The sequence below is a fragment of the Carettochelys insculpta genome, chromosome 2, assembly GCF_033958435.1.
Source record: "Carettochelys insculpta isolate YL-2023 chromosome 2, ASM3395843v1, whole genome shotgun sequence".
Classification (NCBI taxonomy): domain Eukaryota; kingdom Metazoa; phylum Chordata; order Testudines; family Carettochelyidae; genus Carettochelys; species Carettochelys insculpta.
Window position 1 is genome coordinate 12092616 of NC_134138.1, and position 19230 is coordinate 12111845.

The following is a 19230-nucleotide window of genomic DNA, read 5'->3' on the forward strand; positions in this document are numbered from 1 at the left end:
AATAGGAGGATCGGAAAAGTGGCCACAACTCGGCAAGAGAGGTGTGGAATAACAACAAGCTGTACACTCACACCAAAATGCAAGTCTACAGAGCCTGCATCCTCAGCACTCTCCTTTATGGCAGCGAGACTTGGACCCTGTATGCCTGCCAGGAAAAGAGGCTGAACGTCTTCCCCTTGCGCTGCCTCAGGCGCATCCTTGGAATATCATGGAAGGACCAGAGTGACCACCACCGCCGTCCTCGAGCAAGTTGGAATCCCTACCATGCACACCCTCCTCAGGCAGAGGGTTGCTGTGCTGCATTTTCTCTGAGCTGGGGGAGCTGAGCAGACCACTACAATAGTGCGGCTTCTCCCCAGCTGGGGGAGGTGGGGAGAAGCAGTGCTTGGCTCCCATAAGTCCAGGGGAGCCGTGAGCCAAGCTGCTGTCTGGTTCCTGACTCCTCCTCCCCCGACTTATGAAAAACTAGTTTTGTGTGCAGAAATGCAACCCTTGCATCACTTGGGACTTTTGTACTGCACCAGACCAAAGGTCCATCTAGCCCAGCGTTCTGTCTTCTGACAGTGCCCAATGCAGGTGCCCTGGAGGGAATGAATGGAGTGATCCATCTCCGGTCAGCCATTCCCAGCTTCTGGCCAGGAGAGGCAAGGAATGCTATCCCTACTTATCCTGGCCAATAGCCATTGATAGGCCTCTCTCTAGTTCTTTTTGAATGGGTTAGAATGAGTGGAGTTTTACTGTTTTTACAGGCACTTGAAAAATATTTACTGATCTTGTGCTAGCGCTATTTTTGTTACAATAATAATTACCAGGACTGTAACAACTGGTCTGAAAAACTAATTTAAATTTTTGTTGCCAATATTGAACAAAATTTAGTCTGTCTTAATTAAGACAGAGCTGTGAAGAAAGCATAGTATTTGCAAAACAGTGGCTTTTTATGTTGGTGCATATACTTGTCTAGTATTTTTCTTTTGGTTCCAATTTTGATTATTTCAAGAATACAAATTGTCACCAACTAGAAGCTTGCTTGACAGGTGAAAATAGAGGCTGAATTCCTATTCCCATGTCAGGTCTTTTGTTTTTAATCCTTGCAAGGAACTGTTCCCCCCCCCCCCCCTTTCCCCCATAGAACATTATCAAAAAGGTTTTGAATAGAAATTGCTGCATGTGACTTTAATCTTTCTTCCATGCAACTCGTGACCTCATACAGCCCTCAGACTCATGGTGACACAGTAAGCATTTCCTGTGAACCACGAGCAGTGCTGGTCCCACTATTGTTGGGATTTTTTTTGTCTGGGGAAACAACAAAAACTTATTTATTAGAAGCCAGTGTCCTGTTTGTTTATAGCTTGCTGGGAAATGCCATGTTGCAAAGGTCTCAGTAATAGTGGTAGCTGCTAATAGAAATGAAATTGTTTTCATTGATTTGTGTAGGACTTCTAACCTAATGTCCTCCACGCTGTGGGGACAGTGCTGGCACTGGTTTATCCAGGCTGCTTTTCCTCTTCAGTAGTTGTTTGCTGATAGCTAAATAAGTCCTCCAAGTTACACTCTCGCGCTCAAGAGGTCAACAGAAAAATTAAAAACAACTGAGTGTTGCCCAGCTCCGTGTGTGACTATTAATGGTCACAAAACATAAAGCTTGGGTCTTAGTCCCTGGCAGGACAAGCACAAGAATGGAAAATTCTAGGGAAGAGGAACAGCACCAGGCAGCTCATAGGATTGATAACAGGATGCATTTGCTTTCATCTCTAGGTTGTGCCCCCCCCCCCTTCCCCCAATCGCCAATTTGGAACATGATTGAGCTTATATGGGCCTTGTATAAAGAACACAAGCATAAGAAAAGACTAAGGGGATATGTGATAGAGAGCTATGAAATCATGACTGGCATGGAAAAAGTGAATAAAGAAAAGTTATTTATTCCCATAAGAACTAGGAGTCACCAAGTGAAATTAATGGATAGCAGGTTTAAAACTAACAAAGGGAAGTTTTTCTTCACACAGTGCACCATAGGCCTTTGGAACTCCTTGCCAGAGGCTGTTGTGAAGATCAGGACTTTTACAAGGTTCATTACCTGTTCTGTTCACTCCCTCTGGGGCATCTGGCATTGGCCACTGTCAGAAGACAGGACACTGAGCTAGATGAACTTTTGGTCTGACCTAGTATGTCCGTTTTTATGTTTGACTGGGAACTGGATTAGGAGAGCAAGTGACAAATTGTCACCTCAGCAAGACTCGGTTCAAAGGTCTAGTGTTTAGTTTATCAATTCCCATCCAATCTTACAAAGTGGTACTCATTCCAAATTCAGTCCAAATATCTGCCTTTGTGTACCTGTTCTGAGCATGGAGAACTAATCTCCAGGGCTAATACTGTGACACAATCGCCTAAATGCCATTTACTTTTAAAATGCCACATGGCAGCTGCCTTTACTGCAAGATGGTGGTAATGCATATTTCCCAGCATAACACAAGGATGGAATTTATCAGTGCCCAAAACTTAAAGATGCTCCCTTCACCTTCTCTTCCTTGTGGCTATGTCTACACTAGAAGCATCTGTGTGCCCTGAGAGCATCTACACAGCTCTTTTTTGTTGACAGTTTGTTGACAAAATGCATTTTCTTTGTAGAGGCTCCAAGTTTTGACAACCCCAGTTTTGTCTACTAAACTCTCCAGCCATGTCATACTGAACATGTAGAGTATCTCCCTCATCTTATTTAAATGCTGCCTGTAAAGGAGAGGGGAGAAGTATAGATGTAATAAGCACCTATGCACCTCCATCATTCCATTTTCAGTCTAATATCACTGTAACTCCTCTTACCCTGTCTGTGATCTGTCTGATGCTGATTTGACAGTCACATTTACACTCCAGTGTTTTGGACAGGGACTATGCTTTCTTCCTCTTGTTAGGAGGCTCCTAACATTTTTGGGGCACCTCAGCTTCATCCTTAGTTTTCCCTGTTTTTTTCCTAACAGTATATGGCCGCCCACATACCTGAAAATACTCATTGTTTCTACTTCTATCCTATCATGTGAGTTACTAATAAAAAAAAAAAAAAAAAAAAAGTCTCTTCAGGAACTACTTCAAAAACATGGTTGCCTTTCATTATAGTTTCTTTTTTAACTATAAAATGCCTATTTCTGTAGGAAACCTAGCGCTCCTGGAGCGTCCAAAATGTTATGGAAGGTACCCCTCTTCCCTCTCCCACAGCCAACCCCCACAGGGTTTTCTTCTGTTCCTCAAAAAATTGCTTAGGCATGCAGGTAGTTTGGGCTTTCTGAATAACATCTAAGAGAGAGGTCTTGAGGAGTCTTGCCATTCAGACCTGTCGAGATTAGCAGCATTGTTGAAGTGGCAAGCTGTGTGTAAGCCACATCGGGGAGTGAGCCTCCTAGCCTGGGGCAAACGTCTTATGTTTGTGGGACTTGCACTAGCCATGCTAAAAGCCCTGTTATGGGCATTGCTGAGACACTAGAGTTGGGATGCTCAGAGCCATCCTCTCCCTCTCAGGCTTGAGAGCCCAAGCAGCAAACTCCACGTTGCTCTTCTTAGTGCACTAGTGTGAGCCCTGCCAACACCAGCCTGCCTGGCCAGTCTTGGAGGCTGCCTTCCAGTGCGTAAGCATACCATCAATTCCTGGAGAGGCCATTCCACTCCCATGGTGAGTCTTGGTGGGAGGAGGAGTGTTGTTGCAAACTTAACTGTAGATGTCAGTGAATGTAAGGTTCACATGTGGCAGCTGAACTGTAATGGCTCATTAGTAGTGGGTTTAATAGTGACTGTGGGCCCTGGGACAAGGTGGAGGGGCTGCCCCCATGCCCTCAAAAGGGGCTGGGCCTTGGGTGAGATTGCATCCAGCCCTTAGCACCACCTGGACCATGGTATGGCCCCTCCTGCCTCCAGCTCTGAGAGCCCCATAGCACTTCTGCAGTAATTCAAAGGGGCCTGAGGCTCTGGCCACCTCCTGCAATAGTAGCCGCAGCAGCCAGGAGCCCTGGGCCCCAGGACAACTGCTCCCTTTGCGGCCCTCCTGGCAGCAGGACTGGTATTCAGACAAGATAAGGTGCAGCTATGGCCTATGCTTGGATGTCAAAGGTTGCCCTTCTCCCTACCACTCAATACATATACGATGGGGAAATCACTGTTGAAGCAATCGCTGTAAAGTTACATCCTAGCAGTTGAAGTTCTGGGCCATTGACAACTGTGCAGAAAAAACTGAGGAGCTGCTATTAACCTGAGCCACAAGCAAGAGACCTTCTGCTCAAATCTTTATAATATTTCTAAAGAAGAATATTCTGGCTACTTAAAGCAAGCAACTTTGAAAATCTGCAGCAAAATTTTTAAGTTGGACATCTAAAACCATATTTACTTTTAGTGTTTTAGTGGCCTGTTTTTCACCCAGAAGTACTGAAAGCATTCAGCCCTTTCGGAAACTATTGCAAATACAGGTTTTCATCATGTCTGACCTGTGGATTTAGGAGCTTGGCTTTTGGCAGCTAAGGCTTTAAACTTTCCCCACAACAGTTTGACTTAGCCTGACTTTTGACTATTACGTGACTTACGTAACATCCTGAAATAAGCTGACTTTGCTAGTATTAAATGGAAAGAAGTAAAATTAGCAATAAAATTGCTGCTTTAAAAAAGGACCTTGTGATACTTGCGCAACAGTTCAATAACCTTTTTTGCAATTTATTATCCTTCCTTCAAAGCATGCAAATAAAAATTCCTGGATTCCTGGAGGTAGAATTTAGACAAGTGTGAATTCTATTGCAGCTGAAAGAAAAGGTTTGAACATGAGCTCTAATTTTGTACCTGAGTTATCAGAGCCAATCGGGCAAAAGACTGGTATACAGAAGAACCTTGAGATGCACATTTGACTTGAGCATATCTTAAGTTAATGTGACTGAGTGGCAGGGAGCTGGCACCTGGCTCCAGGTTGCCAGGTGCCAGCTCCCTGCCACTCGGAGGAGCTGGGAAACTGGCCAGCTGCTGTGCTGGTCAGTTTCCCAGCTCCTGTGGGGGTGGAGCCAAAATCCTGACTCTCAGCTGCTGCCCCTAACAGGAGCGGTTTCCTGGTCCGCAGGAGTGGCAGTGAGATGGGAACCAGGTTGTTGCCTGGTTTCCCAGCTCCTCTGACTTGTGTGAAATTTGACTTACGCAAGGTTGCCCAAGATGACAACCCTTGTGTAACTTGGGGGAGGGTGAGTTCTACTGTATAAGCTAATGCCATATCAAGTTCCTTTCTCTTTGATGGTATTCTATCCTTCAATTAAGTCTTTAAATTGTTTTCATGTCATGGTGACTTCTACGCAAACCAGTAATGTTAATTAAACCAATTACTGCCTGTTTTTTTAAGGTAGTACTTGTTAAAAGAAGCTGCATTGCATTCATGAACCAATGATGCAGGGCTGACCTGACAAAAGGGGATTTCTTGGGAGTGAAACAATGCTGGTTGGTTCCTTCTCTAAGTCTTGCAGGTATGGTGGTGGAAAAAGTCATCCAACCTTGGGACTTAAAAACCTGGTTTGGCTTCAAGCTTTTGTGCACTTGTGCTGAAGAACTTCCAGGCATTGATTTCTTCATTAAACTAGCTCCAGCCTGTGCAGCAAATCAGGCATGCATAAGTATTACAGAGGTGGAAAATAACTAAGTAGAAATGCTTCATTACACTACCAAGTACACTTTTTCAGGATTTGTACTTCATTCAATAACTTTCATGAAACTTGTACTTTCACCTGAGTATATTTTTAGAAAATACTGTGTTTTTACTCACTCACCACTTTCAAAAGTATTTAGTAACAGAGAGGGAGCCATGCTAGTCTCTCTACTATCAAAACAAAAAGCAGTCAGGTAGCACTTTAAAGACTAGCAAAATAATTTATTAGGTGATGAGCTTTCATGGGATAGACCCACTTCTTCAGACCATAGCCATACCAGAACAGACTCAATATTTAAGGCACAGAGAACCAAAAACAGTAATCAAGGAGAACAAATCAGAGTGGGGTGTGGGGGGAAGGTCAAGAATTAGATTAAGCCTAGTATGCAGATGAACCCCTATAGTGACTCAGAAAATTCCCATCCTGGTTCAAACCACGTGTTATGACATCAAAACATGCCAGATCCACAAACCAGTTAGTCAACATTTTAATGGAATGAGGCATTCTGTTAAAGACTTAAAAGTATGCGTGTTACTGGGGGAAAAAAACTTTTGCACCGCTGACCAAAGCGAAGCAGCCGAGCTGGCTTTTATATTCAAATTTGGCACATTAACACGTAAATATGCCCGAATATCTGTAACCTGTGATGTGTAACCTTCTACAGTAGGTTCATTTTTGGCTGTGTTTTCCTATATAATTCCTTGTTGGTGAACTTCTACGTCCATCTGGTGCTCAGGATCTTTCTATAACTCCTCCTCTTGAATGCAAATATCCTCCTCTTTTGAATCTTCCACCCATGTCTCACCTTTGTACAAAATGCTGCTGAATGCACACGTTTTCAAGATGCTTAGCTTCATTCCTAAGTTAATCGCTTTGCTTTTCCGGATCTTATCCATCCCCTTCAAACTCACTGTTGCTTTTGCTATTCTAGTCGCTGTTTCCTTCTTAAAATATTCTAATACCAGACACAGTTTGTTGATTTAACTATTCATTCACTCCTCCATTTGTACCAAACCCAATTCAGAAGTGTATATAGTTAGGGATAAAATGTAACAAGTTCTCAAGGTGCATTTTTATTTCTTTCCCTATATAGATAAGCTGATTTCTCAGTACCCAATAGTTCTGAAACATTTACATGTTATTTGGAAACCCCTTCCCCCAAAACCCTAGACATTTCAGTTGCCTAAGTATTCCCTGGAATGGCAGTTAAAGTTGCCTTCTCCAGCACCACCACACTCTGAAATGGCACCCTGGGTGAGTCAGGAGTGGTGAGAGGACTGCAGGAGAGCCATGGGCAAGATGCAAGCCCCATCCAATAGCACAGAGCTCGCCTAGAGCTGAAGGCCAAGCACCAGCATAGGGGGCAAATGCTGCTGCAGCAAGGGAGCTGCCAGTGCTCCTTCATAGCAGCTCAAACTGTGGAAGTAGAACCCACTGAAGGGCAAGTGACCCCCTCGGGTATTTTTTACGTCCTGTTTCACATCACACTCTGATGCCATGCAAAAACAGCTGCCTGCCTTCTGTGTGTCATAGTTGGGGAGAAATATTTAATTCTGGGCTAGGGAACCCATTTTGGATTGAGGACATAGTCCAGGGTCTCACGCAAGTGAGAAGCAAAAACAGAAACCAAAACAAAGAACCTCAACTGAGCAGAGAAATACATTCCCCTCGCACACTCGAGCCTTGGAGGGCCCAGGGTAGTAGATTTGTGCATGCGCGCGCGCGCGCCACCCATGAGGGGGTGGCGGGAGGTTGGAGCTCCAGCATAGGCTCTTCAGTGCTGGGGAGAAGCCCTCAGTTTCAGGGGGCATGTCTAGGCAAGCCAGGGTTTGCAATACAGCCCCCTGGACCTTAGGTTCCCCACCCCTGATTTAAGCTAAAATAATCCATTCCCCATGTAGCTCTTAAAGAAAGGGCTTGACCAAGAAGGACTTCGGCAACTCGCTTTGCAAGGGGGAGAGACAATAGCCCTGTACTCGGAGGAGCCGAGGGCCTGAAGTTTCTTAGGGAAATGTGGGGTGGGGGGTGGTACCGTACCCAGGATTGAGGGGCAGGGCCACCAAAATGCAAGTTTGCCCAGGGCACCGTTTCCCCTAAAGCGTCACTCTGATAATTTTGAAAATCAACAGCTAAGGTTGAACAAGTATTTTTATAATTAATCATTAGGATGCTAAAATGCCACGTGTCAATGTAGACTAAATAAACACATTTCTGTAGTTTGAGTCCTGTATTTATTTGGTCCCTCTTTGCCTAAATAAATGAAGGCTACGACTACATTTAAATGTGAGATTTGAAATAAAAATGTACAGTGTGTGTGCGCATGCGTGTGTGTATAGTATATCGATCAATCAAGGCATCCTTTAGTATGCGGAGACTATGGATCGCGCCCTTCGTAACTCCATTTAAGATTGTCATTTGCAGCATTGACTGTGACTGTGGAGGCCCACACGAGAGTGACAGTTCTTGCTACATCTGCTGCATATGTAATGGGTGTCTTGCAGGTCCTTGCTGTCCTTTCTACGGGCTCGCTTCTCCTCTGCTGGCTGTCTGATCTTCGCCCTTCTGAAGGCCTTTGTGTAGTTTCTGCTTCCAGCTGCTGTGGTTGTCTGCCAGCTCTTCCCAACTATCTGGGTCAATGTCTACCTCCTTGAGGTCCCTCTTACAGACGTCTTTGTAGCACAACTGGGAGCATCTGGGAGGTCTTTTGCCAGAGGCTAGCTCGCCATACAGGATGTCTTTTGGGATCCTTCCATCATTCATCCTGTGGACGTGGCCAAGTCAGCGGAGCCGACGCTGCCTGAGGAGGGTGTGCATGGTTGGGATTCCAGCTTGCTCAAGGAAGGCGTTGTTGGGCACTCTGTCCTTCCATGATATCCCAAGAATGCGCCTGAGGCAGTGCCAGTGGAAGACATTCAGCCTCTTCTCCTGGCAGGCGTACAAGGTTCAAGACTTGCTGCTGTAGAGGAGGGTGCTGAGGATGCAGGCTCTGTAGACTTGCATTTTGGTGTGAGTGTACAGCTGCTTGTTGTTCCACACACTCTTGCCAAGTCTGAACAGAGTTGTGGCTGCTTTTCCAATCCTCCTGTTCAGCTCAGACTCCAGCGATAGGGTGTTGGTGATGAGGGACCCGAGGTAAGTAAACTCGTGGACAACCTTTAGCATGTAATTGTCAATGCTGGCTGATAGCGCTTCAGCAATGTCCTGACCAAGTACGTTTGTCTTCTCGAGGCTGATGGTAAACCCGAAGTCCTTGCATGCTTTGGAGAACTGATCCAGCAGTTTTTGAAGCTGGCCTTCTGCGTGTGTCGCTACAGCAGCGTCATCTGCGAACAGCACGTCTCTAATGAGCACTTCCCGCACCTTAGACTTAGCCTTCAGCCTTGCAAGATTAAACAGTTTCCCATTAGATCTTGTGTGCAAAAAGATGCCCTCTGTTGAGGACCCAAAGGCATGCTTCAGGAGGGGTGCGAAGAAGATCCCGAACAATGTCAAAACAAGGACACATCCTTGTTTGACGTCACTCCTGATGCTGAAAGCATCCGATGATGTGCCGTCATATTGGATGGTTCCTCTTGTGTCTTTGTGGAAAGACTGGATCATCTTGAGTAGCTGTGGTGGACAGCCTATCTTGTGGAGCAATTTTAAACAGTCCATCCCTACTGACCGAGTCAAAAGCCTTGGTCAGGTCAATGAAGGCGACACAGAGTGGCTTCCCCTGCTCCCTGCATTTCTCCTGCAGCTGCCTCAGGGAGAAGATCATGTCAATGGTAGATCTGTCGGCGCGGAATCCTCACTGGGATTCAGGATACACCCTCAGCGAGCTTCTGGAGTCTGCTGAGGATGACATGAGCGAACAATTTACCAGTGATACTTAGGAGGGAGACTCCATGGTAATTGTTGCAGTCACTTCTGTCTCCTTTGTTCTTATACAAGGTTACAATGTTGGCGTCCCGTACATCCTGTGGAAACTCACCCTCTCTCCAGCACAGGCACAGCAGCTCATGTAGGGGTTCCAGGAGTGTGTCCAAGGCACACTTGATTACCTCTGGTGGTATACCATCCTGGCCTGGGGCCTTTCCTGCTGCAGTGTTGTCAATAGCTTTCTTCAATTCGACCACAGTTGGTTCCTGGTCCAGCTTGTCCACGACTGACAGGAGCTTGACGGCGTTGAGGGCTGTCTCTACCACAGTGTTCTCGTGTGAGTACAGCTTGGAGTAATGCTCGACCCATCGCTCCATCTGTTTTGGCTTTGTCAGTGATGACTTCACCAGATCTGGATTTCAGAGGTGCCATCTTGTTCTGGATGGGTCCCATTGCCTTCTTGATGCTCTCGTCCATTCCCCTGAGATTACCAGAGTCAGCACAGGTCTGGATACTGCTGCATAGCTTAAGCCAGTCGTTGTTGGCACAGCGTCTGACTGTCTGCTGTACTCTTTTTCTGGCTACTCTGAGTGTGTGCTGGGTACTCTGATGGTGAGCGTTTATACTCCAGAAGTGCAGCGCACTTCTTTTCGATGACTGAAATAATCTCATCGGAGTTAGCTTCGAACCAGTTGTTTGTGTTTCCAGCTCTTCTTCCAAACACTGACACGGCCGTATTGTGGATTGTGTCCCTCAGATGCTGCCATCTGGATGTCGCATCAGCACCCCCAGGTCTGCTGCACAGATTCTCCTCAAGGGTCTCTCTGAACACTTCAGCTGTTTCTGAGTTTGCTGTCTTTGTGGCGTCAGTGCGGGGCCTTCCAGTTGGTTTAGAATGGTGCAGCTTCTTGGCTCTCAGCTTGAGCTTATTATTATAGTATACAATACACACACACGCGCGTGTGCATGCCCTCTGACTCAGATGGGTAACCGTAGATTTCAATAGCATGGCTACTTTTTACTTCTGGATACTTGAGTACTATCAAAATGCAGCAACTTTGTACTTTTATCCAAGTCATTTTCCAGAAGGATACTTTGACTTTTAAATATATTGTTTGTAAAGTAACTTTTTCAGTTACTTTTTCCTCTACTGAAGTGTTAACCTCTTTCTGTGGTCTAGTTTGGCACAGGTTAAACATTCAGGGACTGATTCTGCTCTTGTATTAAAGTAAGCTGTTGAAACCAAAGGAGTTAATGCTGGTTTTATGCCCCCAGACAGAACTGTATCCTAAAATCTACTCTAATGTGAGTGCACCCTGCTGGCTGGCTCTGTGTGTGGCTCAACCACTGGTAAGATCAGCCGGGTGAACTGGCTGGTACAGATGCAAACGAGCTGTAGTGTCACAGCAAAGATTGTAGAGAGCCCAGATCAGAGCTGTTAACTTCTAATTGTCCCTGAGAGCTGGCAGGCAGACTTCACATGTCCCAGAAGATCTTGGGCCTCCCTTCTAGGTGTAGCTCAATTCAAATCCCACTTTAACTCATACCCACAGCATGAAGTGCAGGTTGAGCTCAGTAGTGAAAATCAAACATCCTTTGTGATCGCTACCTATGGTTTTGAATTGGAGTGTTTTTTAGCGTTGAAATATTTTTGAATTTTATGCTGAGTGCTACTTAGACAATAAACAATGGACTGTTTTGCCTTTATTGCTTTGTAAGGTGTGTCTAAAAAGGTATATGGAAGTGTTGTATTAACAAAGGGAAGCACTTCAGAATGTAAGAACTGATTGTGCAGCACTCCAGCCATCTACAAGCAGCATTGCTTGCACTAAATGTGGGGAGTAAGCTCATTCTTGGTTTGTGGTGTTTTGTTGTTGTTTTTGCTGTTTCCGTCCTTCCCAGGTAAATCGATTTTCAATCCCCTGTCCTTAATACAGCTCAAAAATTTTTGAAAATTATATGAATAAATGGAAACCCCTGTCTCTTCAGAAAGAAGTATCTTATATATCACTCTTCAGGCTAGCAACTGGTAGTTTTTTGTCCATTGTTGGGGGATTTTGTTTTCTGTTTTGTTTTATCCTGAGTCAGTACTCCGATGCAAAATTATAAGCACAGCCATGAGTAGGGCACTGAGTTATTAATTATCTGAAAGTGTCAAAATGAAACAAGACCAATTTTCAATAACTGAGCATAAAGAATACATACTGCTTGGGGAAGGTTCCAAGGCAGGTTGTAAATCTGCTCCTAGGTATCGAGCATTAGAAGCAAAAAAGATTTAGAAACCAGTTGGCTTTCACGATAGTTCTGCAAGAGGGAGAAATACCAGACAGTGGCCTACAGGTAATTCTCCAAGAATGTGAGAGGCTCTTGGCTGTTTTGTATGTTCATGTACAAGTTACATCCAAAAATCATACTGCTAAACTCCTATCTGGGTAACATTGACTCTATTTTACTCTCCCTCATGGGTCACATAGATGCAAAAATCTATGCATTCACACAAAGTAACACCATCCTTTTGGATGACATTGACTAAATATGTTTAGCGACTCCTATACACTACTACTCCTTTTGTAACCTTGATTTCAGCAGTTTGGATATGTTAATTCTAATCTTCATGTTGCCTTGTGTTTTTTAAATTGAAAGCATAACTTGTCTGACTCCTGTGATTATCTCTTCCAGCTAAAGGTAGAGTTCCATAATTTTAGGGAATCTAATGCAGTTATACATTCAGGAGAATGATTATTAGACTGTTGTGATGTTCATGTATTATACCTTTTATATGTTTAACACCAAAAAGTTAAGTCTGAAATGTTCTTTACCTAGCATGTAATCTGTGAACCTTCTTTTGTCTTTGTTTCTAGGTCTTCCGGAACAATACTACAGTCTCACTTGGTTCCTTAGCCCCATACTGGGCCTGATCTTCACTCCACTCATAGGTTCAGCTAGTGACCGCTGCACACTGAGCTGGGGCCGCCGGCGGCCTTTTATTCTTGCTCTCTGCATTGGTGTCCTCTTTGGTGTTGCGCTTTTCCTTAATGGCTCTGTTATAGGTAAATATTGGGGGAAATGACCTGCATTCCTCTTTTGCTGTAGTCTTGAATCTGAAATATGTAAAAAAAGTGAGATTAGGTGCAGTTGATTATATTATATGATAACATACAGTCTTGTGAAATTTCTAACGTGAACTACCCCAAACTTTGGGGGGGTTTTTCTCTTAAAAAGTGCAGTAGTGTGGTAAATACAGGAATAGATGTGTTGCAAGCATGGCTATAACTACTAATGCAGAGTCATTAATACAGTGGCTGTCAGCATTATATTTACAGGCGCTTAAATAAATTCGGCTGATTCTTGACATGGGAAAACTGTAGCAACCTGTTCACAGGGAAATGTTTCCTGTTGTGATCCATTTTCCCTTTAATGCATATCTGGCAACACATCCTGTTTCCAGCATTATTTCAAAAATTATCTTTTCACTTTTTCTTGTTCTTTTCTTAGTCCTGGTATTGAAAAAGTCCAGAACAGTTGATATTTGTTTATCAGAAACCATATGTGGGAAAATAATTTTTCCCGAGTCCCCATCAAAGTTGTTAAAAATAAATTGTTTGCTTAGAGCATAGTTTACTTCAAGATTTAATCTAGGATCTGAGAATCTCTGTGAATTTAGTATGGGACTGGCAGCAGCAAGTAAATTTGGACAAACATTTACATCACCTTTTGGATTGATACAGTCTCAAGGAACTGAGCCATAACCCTATTTTGCTCTTATTTATGTGGTCAATGCACCTGTTTTTTACCAGAAGCCTTAATATTTCAGGAAGCAAACTGCACATTTGTCACAAAGTTTAGCATTTTACCTTTCCAAAGCCTGCCTTGACAAGCCTTGTGATGTTTAACTTCCTACAACTTGCCCAGGATAAAAATTCTTCCTGTTAATAAACAATTCGCATCTATTTCTTAAACATCAACTGCTTCCATTGCTTTGCTGTACCAGTTTTTAGTCTCTGAAAAAAATAAATAATAAAAACCTTAATACTTGAAGGAGTAGGTAATACATGATGTGGTTGTTTGCTCTGTCCACTAGTTGCCCCTTCCTACTTGTGCTATTCCTCCTCCTGCAGGCTTGTGAAAGCCATCTGACTGCAGACCACCTAATAATATACCTGTGTAGAAAGAAACAAAAAAGCAGTCAAGTAGCACTTTAAAGACTAACAAAATAATTTATTAGGTGAGCTTTTGTGGGACAGACCCACTTCTTCAGACCACGGTCATACCAGAACAGACTCATTCTGATTTAAGATTAATCTCCATGTTAAAGTGTGCATCAGTGTGTATTGGCACACACAGCTTAATGCATCAGCTATAACTTGGCAGCACTTCATCTTGTGATTAAGTTGTTACAAAATCCAAGTGTGCTGGTTTTTTTCAAACTTTGGTTTAAAGTTATTCTCATTTTGTCACTATGGGGGCCATTTCAGTATTGCCTAAGGAACAGACACACACCATCATGCACTGTATGTTCCATAGGATTCCTTTTAAAACACAGAAGCAATTGCAGGCCCTAGAAGTCAGTGGCATTGTTTTGAGTGACCCCTGCACATTCCAACTTGTGAAATGCACTGTTAATGTATCTTGCACGAGTGGGGCCATCTAGTAGTGCTTGGTATTGAAGAGTGGAATGTAAAACATTGAACGGAGAAAAATGAAACTAGTATAACTGCATTCATAATGAATAATTTGACGCATTATGTAACTTTGTGTCTGCTGTCCTCTCTACCTCTTGTGGGGTTTGAAGGATAACATGCATGAAGAACAGTGGCTGATACTTTAAGGCTGCATCTACAAATGCATTTTTGTGATCAAAAATGCAAATAAATGTTGATTTACTAATCTCATGCTTCATTTGCATAATCTCATGAGATTGCACTTCTGTAAAAGGCTTTTCTGAAAGAAAACAAAGCTGTGTAGGTGGACTTCCTTTGAAACAAAACACCGTTTTTGAAAGAACCCTTCTTCCTATTTTGTTTCAGGAAGGAGGGCTCTTTCGAAAAGAGGTTTTGTTTCGAAAGAACCTTGTCTACATGGCTGTATTTTCTTTTGTAAGAGCCTTTTGCAGAAGTGCAATCTCATGAGATTACGCAAATGAAGTGCAAGACTTGTAAATCAGCGCTTCATTTGCATTTTTGATCACCCTCTTTGCATTCCGCTTCCGACAGTGGAATGCAGTGTAGATGCAGCTTAAGGTGTACAAAACCAACTCTTAAAAAACAAATATCGCCTTGTGAATATAAAAATGTACCTTTTCCTGCAAACCATGTAAGAAGCTGTGCCAGAGAACTGAAATGACCATTTTATTCTGTAAAGGAATGTTTCCAGTAAGTGTGGTGGCTGCCTTTCTCATTAGGAGATTAACCTTGCTTTTGAGTAGTTTTTGCCCATTTTGCATAAAATGCATGGTGTTTTTTTTTTTTTCTTTTTTGCCTGTTCTTCCCTCCCTTCTTCCCAACCCACTGCACCCTTAGGTCTAGCCATTGGAGATGTCCCAGACAAACAGCCCATTGGCATAGTTCTTACAGTGCTCGGGGTAGTGGTATTGGATTTTTGTGCTGATGCAACAGAGGGGCCAATTCGGGCCTATTTACTGGACGTGGTGGACAGCGAAGAACAAGACATGGCGCTCAACATCCATGCCTCTTCTGCTGGTATGTGGTTCACTTATCTCTCCTACAATTTTTGTATCTGCATGAAGTTGTCAAGTCATTACTTAATTGATCTGCATTGAAAAATTAGTTGTAGTTGTTCACTGAACTTGCTCCTCCAGTCTGACTGCCTCGTAGCCATCTTCCCACTCATCTGCGTTGGGGGAGGTCTTGACACTTTGAAGAGGCCATCTATGTGAGCCCAGGCTATGGCAAAATACTTATGAGGGGTGATTATTTGTACCACCAAATCACTTAGAGGAGGACCAGTCAATATTAGGCGCTGTTGCGTTTTGCAAACATGTAGGGAGATGGTCTCTTCCCTTACATATTTGCAATTTGAGTAGAAAAGACAGACAAAATGGCAAAAATAGTGAGTGAGTTTAACTTGTGGTTGGGCCAGTGATTAATTCCACTAAAATCCTGAAGCAATTTGGATATACTCCAGTGTAAGTGAAAGGAAAATTGATGCGGTGCCTATTTAAAATGTCCGGTAATATACCAAATGAAGATTGATTTTCAAACATTTAATATTAAACTCTGACTTTTCTTCCCCCCATACTTGTAAATGAACCACATCACATGTGAGTTTAGGGCAAAACTGAAGTGATTGTACTCTGGCCAGTTATATCAGCTTGTTTTCTCATGAGGAAAAGCGTAATACTGAGAACATTGGCCTAACCCTTCACATACAGTCTGAGTTTTATCTAAAGCTGTAGAATTTTAAAAATTACTTTATTTTGTGAGAATTTGCATGACAAGAAGCTTCTTATTTCTGGAACCTCTTTGCGTTGCCAGACTGAGTTGACTCCAGCCTGGAAATGTATTTTAAATTAAAGATGGGAAATCCAGATTTCCTTTGTACCATCGCTTAAAACAGTTCATGGGTGTCGCAAAAGTATTCTGCCTGTAATCAGACTCTTAGTTCTCATGAAACAAAAAATTTCTTAAACATCATAGTGGACACTTGAACATGTCGCACCTTCTGATTGATCATCTGGGGGTGCCTTAGATGAAATGGTATTTCAAGGGAGACTTAAGTTTGCGATTAGACTGAATGTAACTTTATTATCATGCAATAAAATGGTAACTTTTTTCCCCCCTTCCTCAGGTCTCGGAGGAGCCATTGGCTATATGTTAGGAGGGCTGGACTGGATGCAGACCTTCCTGGGTGACCTTTTTAAATCGCAAGAACAAGTTCTTTTCTTTTTTGCAGCCATTATTTTCTCCGTCTCTGTTGCTCTTCACCTTTTTAGCATTGAGGAAGAACAGTATAACCCTCAGCAAGACAGAATCGAAGATGAAGCAGACACACTGTCGAGTGTTAAGCTTAGTGGCAGCCTTCCGCCTCTGAATCGACTGAATGTCATTAATGAGGAAGAGCCGTATGGGACCTCTGTGTACCCAGAGGAGGTTCAGTCAGAGCAAGACCTCAATCTGGACTTCCTTGAGGTGGACATAGTACGGAGTAAGAGCGATTCTGTTCTGCACATGCCAGATGCTACTCTGGAAATGGAATCTGAGCTGCTTTTTCTACATGACATTGAGCCCTCCATTTTTCACGACTCTTCATACCCAACCACTCCCCTCAGCACTAGCCAGGAACTTCTGAAGTACAAATTCAACCGTCTGTCTGCTTTCCTCAGGGAAAATGAAAAGGAGGAGATGTTGCTTGATAATCACTTGAATGAAGCCAAACTCCCCAATGGCAGTGGCTCCCTACCAAAAGACCTCCTCAATGGACACGCTAGGATTGGCATGAAGCAATCCAGTACTTCAAACTCCATGCGCAGGCGAAGGCACATGTTCTATCGTCAGCCCTCTTACACTTTCTCCTACTATGGCAAAATTGGCTCTCACCGCTATCGTTTCCGACGGGCTAATGCCATTGTCTTGATCAAGTCCTCCCGCAGCATGAACGATATCTATGACATGCAGAAAAGGCAGCGGCAGAGGTACCGACACAGAAATCAGAGCAGCGCAACCAATTCTAGTGGAGACACAGAGAGTGAAGAAGGGGAAACAGAAACCACTGTCAGACTTCTGTGGCTGTCTATGCTCAAAATGCCCAATGAGCTCCTGAGGCTTTGCCTGTGTCACCTCTTAACGTGGTTTTCCATCATCGCTGAAGCTGTGTTTTATACGGATTTCATGGGACAGGTCATCTTTAAAGGGGATCCCAAGGTGAGCAAATAGCCTGTGTTGCCAGTGCAGAACTGTCTGCCCCTCTCTGAGGCAGCACAAAAACAAAGGGGAAAAAAGAAGAGGGAAAAAAAATTGCGAAGCTTGCAGCACAAAAGAAAAACCTGTGTCCTCTCAAAAATCCTGGGTTCTCAGCATGATCCCACCACTATGCCACCATGTCATGGCTTCTTCCCCACTTTAGCAAAACAAATGCAAAAGTGGGGGCCAGCAAAAGTACCTTCAAAACCTTATTTACGAGGTTTTGGTATAAACTTCCCCCCAAAATCCTAAAAACCTTAGATTTTGGGAATAAAATTTGCTGCCACCACCCAAGTAATAATAAAAAAAACCAGGAAAAGACAACTTAAAAAATGTTAGCCCCAAAAGTAAAAAACCAAAACACAAACATTAACCAATACCAGGTTAATTTAAAAAAAAACTTTTATTATTACAACAATATTTATGTTGCAAGCCTTATAACTAAATAAAAAAGTTACAAAGTAAAAAAAAATTTTTAAAAAGTGCACAAACATTAAATCCCACTTCCCAAACCATAAAACAATAAAACCTAACAAATTTGGCTGAACTTTACCCTACTTACAAAAAATTGGAGGGCCTGTTCTTGGAGGAAAATATTCTGTGTTTGTCTCCGTCATGGCTTTAAAAAAAAAAAAAAGCAACAGAGGACACAAAAAGGGAGGAGCCAAAAAATGTAATTCTTACCTGCATTCCTATAGGCCAACCCCACCTGGCTAAGCAGGTTAACCCTTTTACTCCCAGGCTGCTGGCTAACCCTTATAACAGCTTGTCATTTGGTTTGGTTATACTCTGATAAATCTTTGTTCTGTACAGGGCCCTTCTAATTCTACAGAACTGCAGGCCTACAATGCCGGGGTTCAGATGGGCTGCAGGGGCTTGGTCATTTATGCTGCAACTGCTGCTGTTTGCTCAGGTGAGAGACTCCCTTCGAACTAGCAGGGAAGGATATTTTTCGTGACTCGTGAGTGGAACCCTGTAAAGACAGTACATTTAAATGTTTTTCTGCATACATTTGTCTAGATTACAGAGCGCACCAGCCAGTCAGCTCCTGCTGGTTTGAGAAAACAGTGGGAAGAAACTGGCAAATACATTTTATATTGTACAATGGGAGATTTAAGTCTGGCTGCTTAAGAGTCTGTATGGCAAAGTGCCTCAGATGCAGAAATACAAGCACATCCTTTCTAATAAGTTAAAACCAAAAACCACCTTTGAGGACACTTTTGCTCTTTAGCCAGCCAGCCATCAGAAAGCTAAAACTATACCTACCAAAAATGTTAATCTGATGTGTTTTTTTTAAAGCCCCAGATGAGCTGTTCTTAAAAGCAAAATTATAAATATACTATTGTAAGACGTGAATGTTCAGTCTGACAGATAAGCAGTCTATGAACTTCAGAGTTATTACTGAAATATACAGTAATAAAGTGGTTGAGGCATACTTTAATGCTGCCTTTTGCAACTCACACATGGGTGCACGTGTGAATTACAACTTAATATCCTTGGGACTATTTCATGTTGTTTAGGCATGTCCAGATGCTTCATTCTAAATACAAAAGGAAGTGGGGTTGCTTCTGCAGCTGGGTTATTTAATTACAAAAAATATTCAATTTAGTAAGGCTCTGAGGTTAGGAATTAAATCTATCCTGCGCTCAAAAAGATGTAGATGCTTGATTTTAACTGAAAATGTTGGTTATCAACATCTATGGCCTATAGTGGTAGCAAGGTCCTTTGAACTGGAATCCTGCCTCACCAGAATTCTGGTCCAGTTCTGCCACAGGCTTGAAATGTGGCCTTCGGCA

General features: G+C 43.1%; 1 protein-coding gene across 1 annotated transcript in view; it reads left to right on the plus strand.

Annotated features, from left to right (window-relative positions):
• Nucleotides 1-19230, plus strand: part of SLC45A4 (solute carrier family 45 member 4) — a 108531-nt gene that overhangs the window by 81371 nt on the left and 7930 nt on the right. The window contains exons 3-6 of the mRNA XM_074986596.1: nt 12377-12565; nt 15035-15214; nt 16323-17395; nt 18248-18347. Of these exons, the coding sequence (XP_074842697.1) occupies nt 12377-12565; nt 15035-15214; nt 16323-17395; nt 18248-18347 (1542 nt within the window). The remainder of the gene's footprint in view (nt 1-12376; nt 12566-15034; nt 15215-16322; nt 17396-18247; nt 18348-19230) is intronic.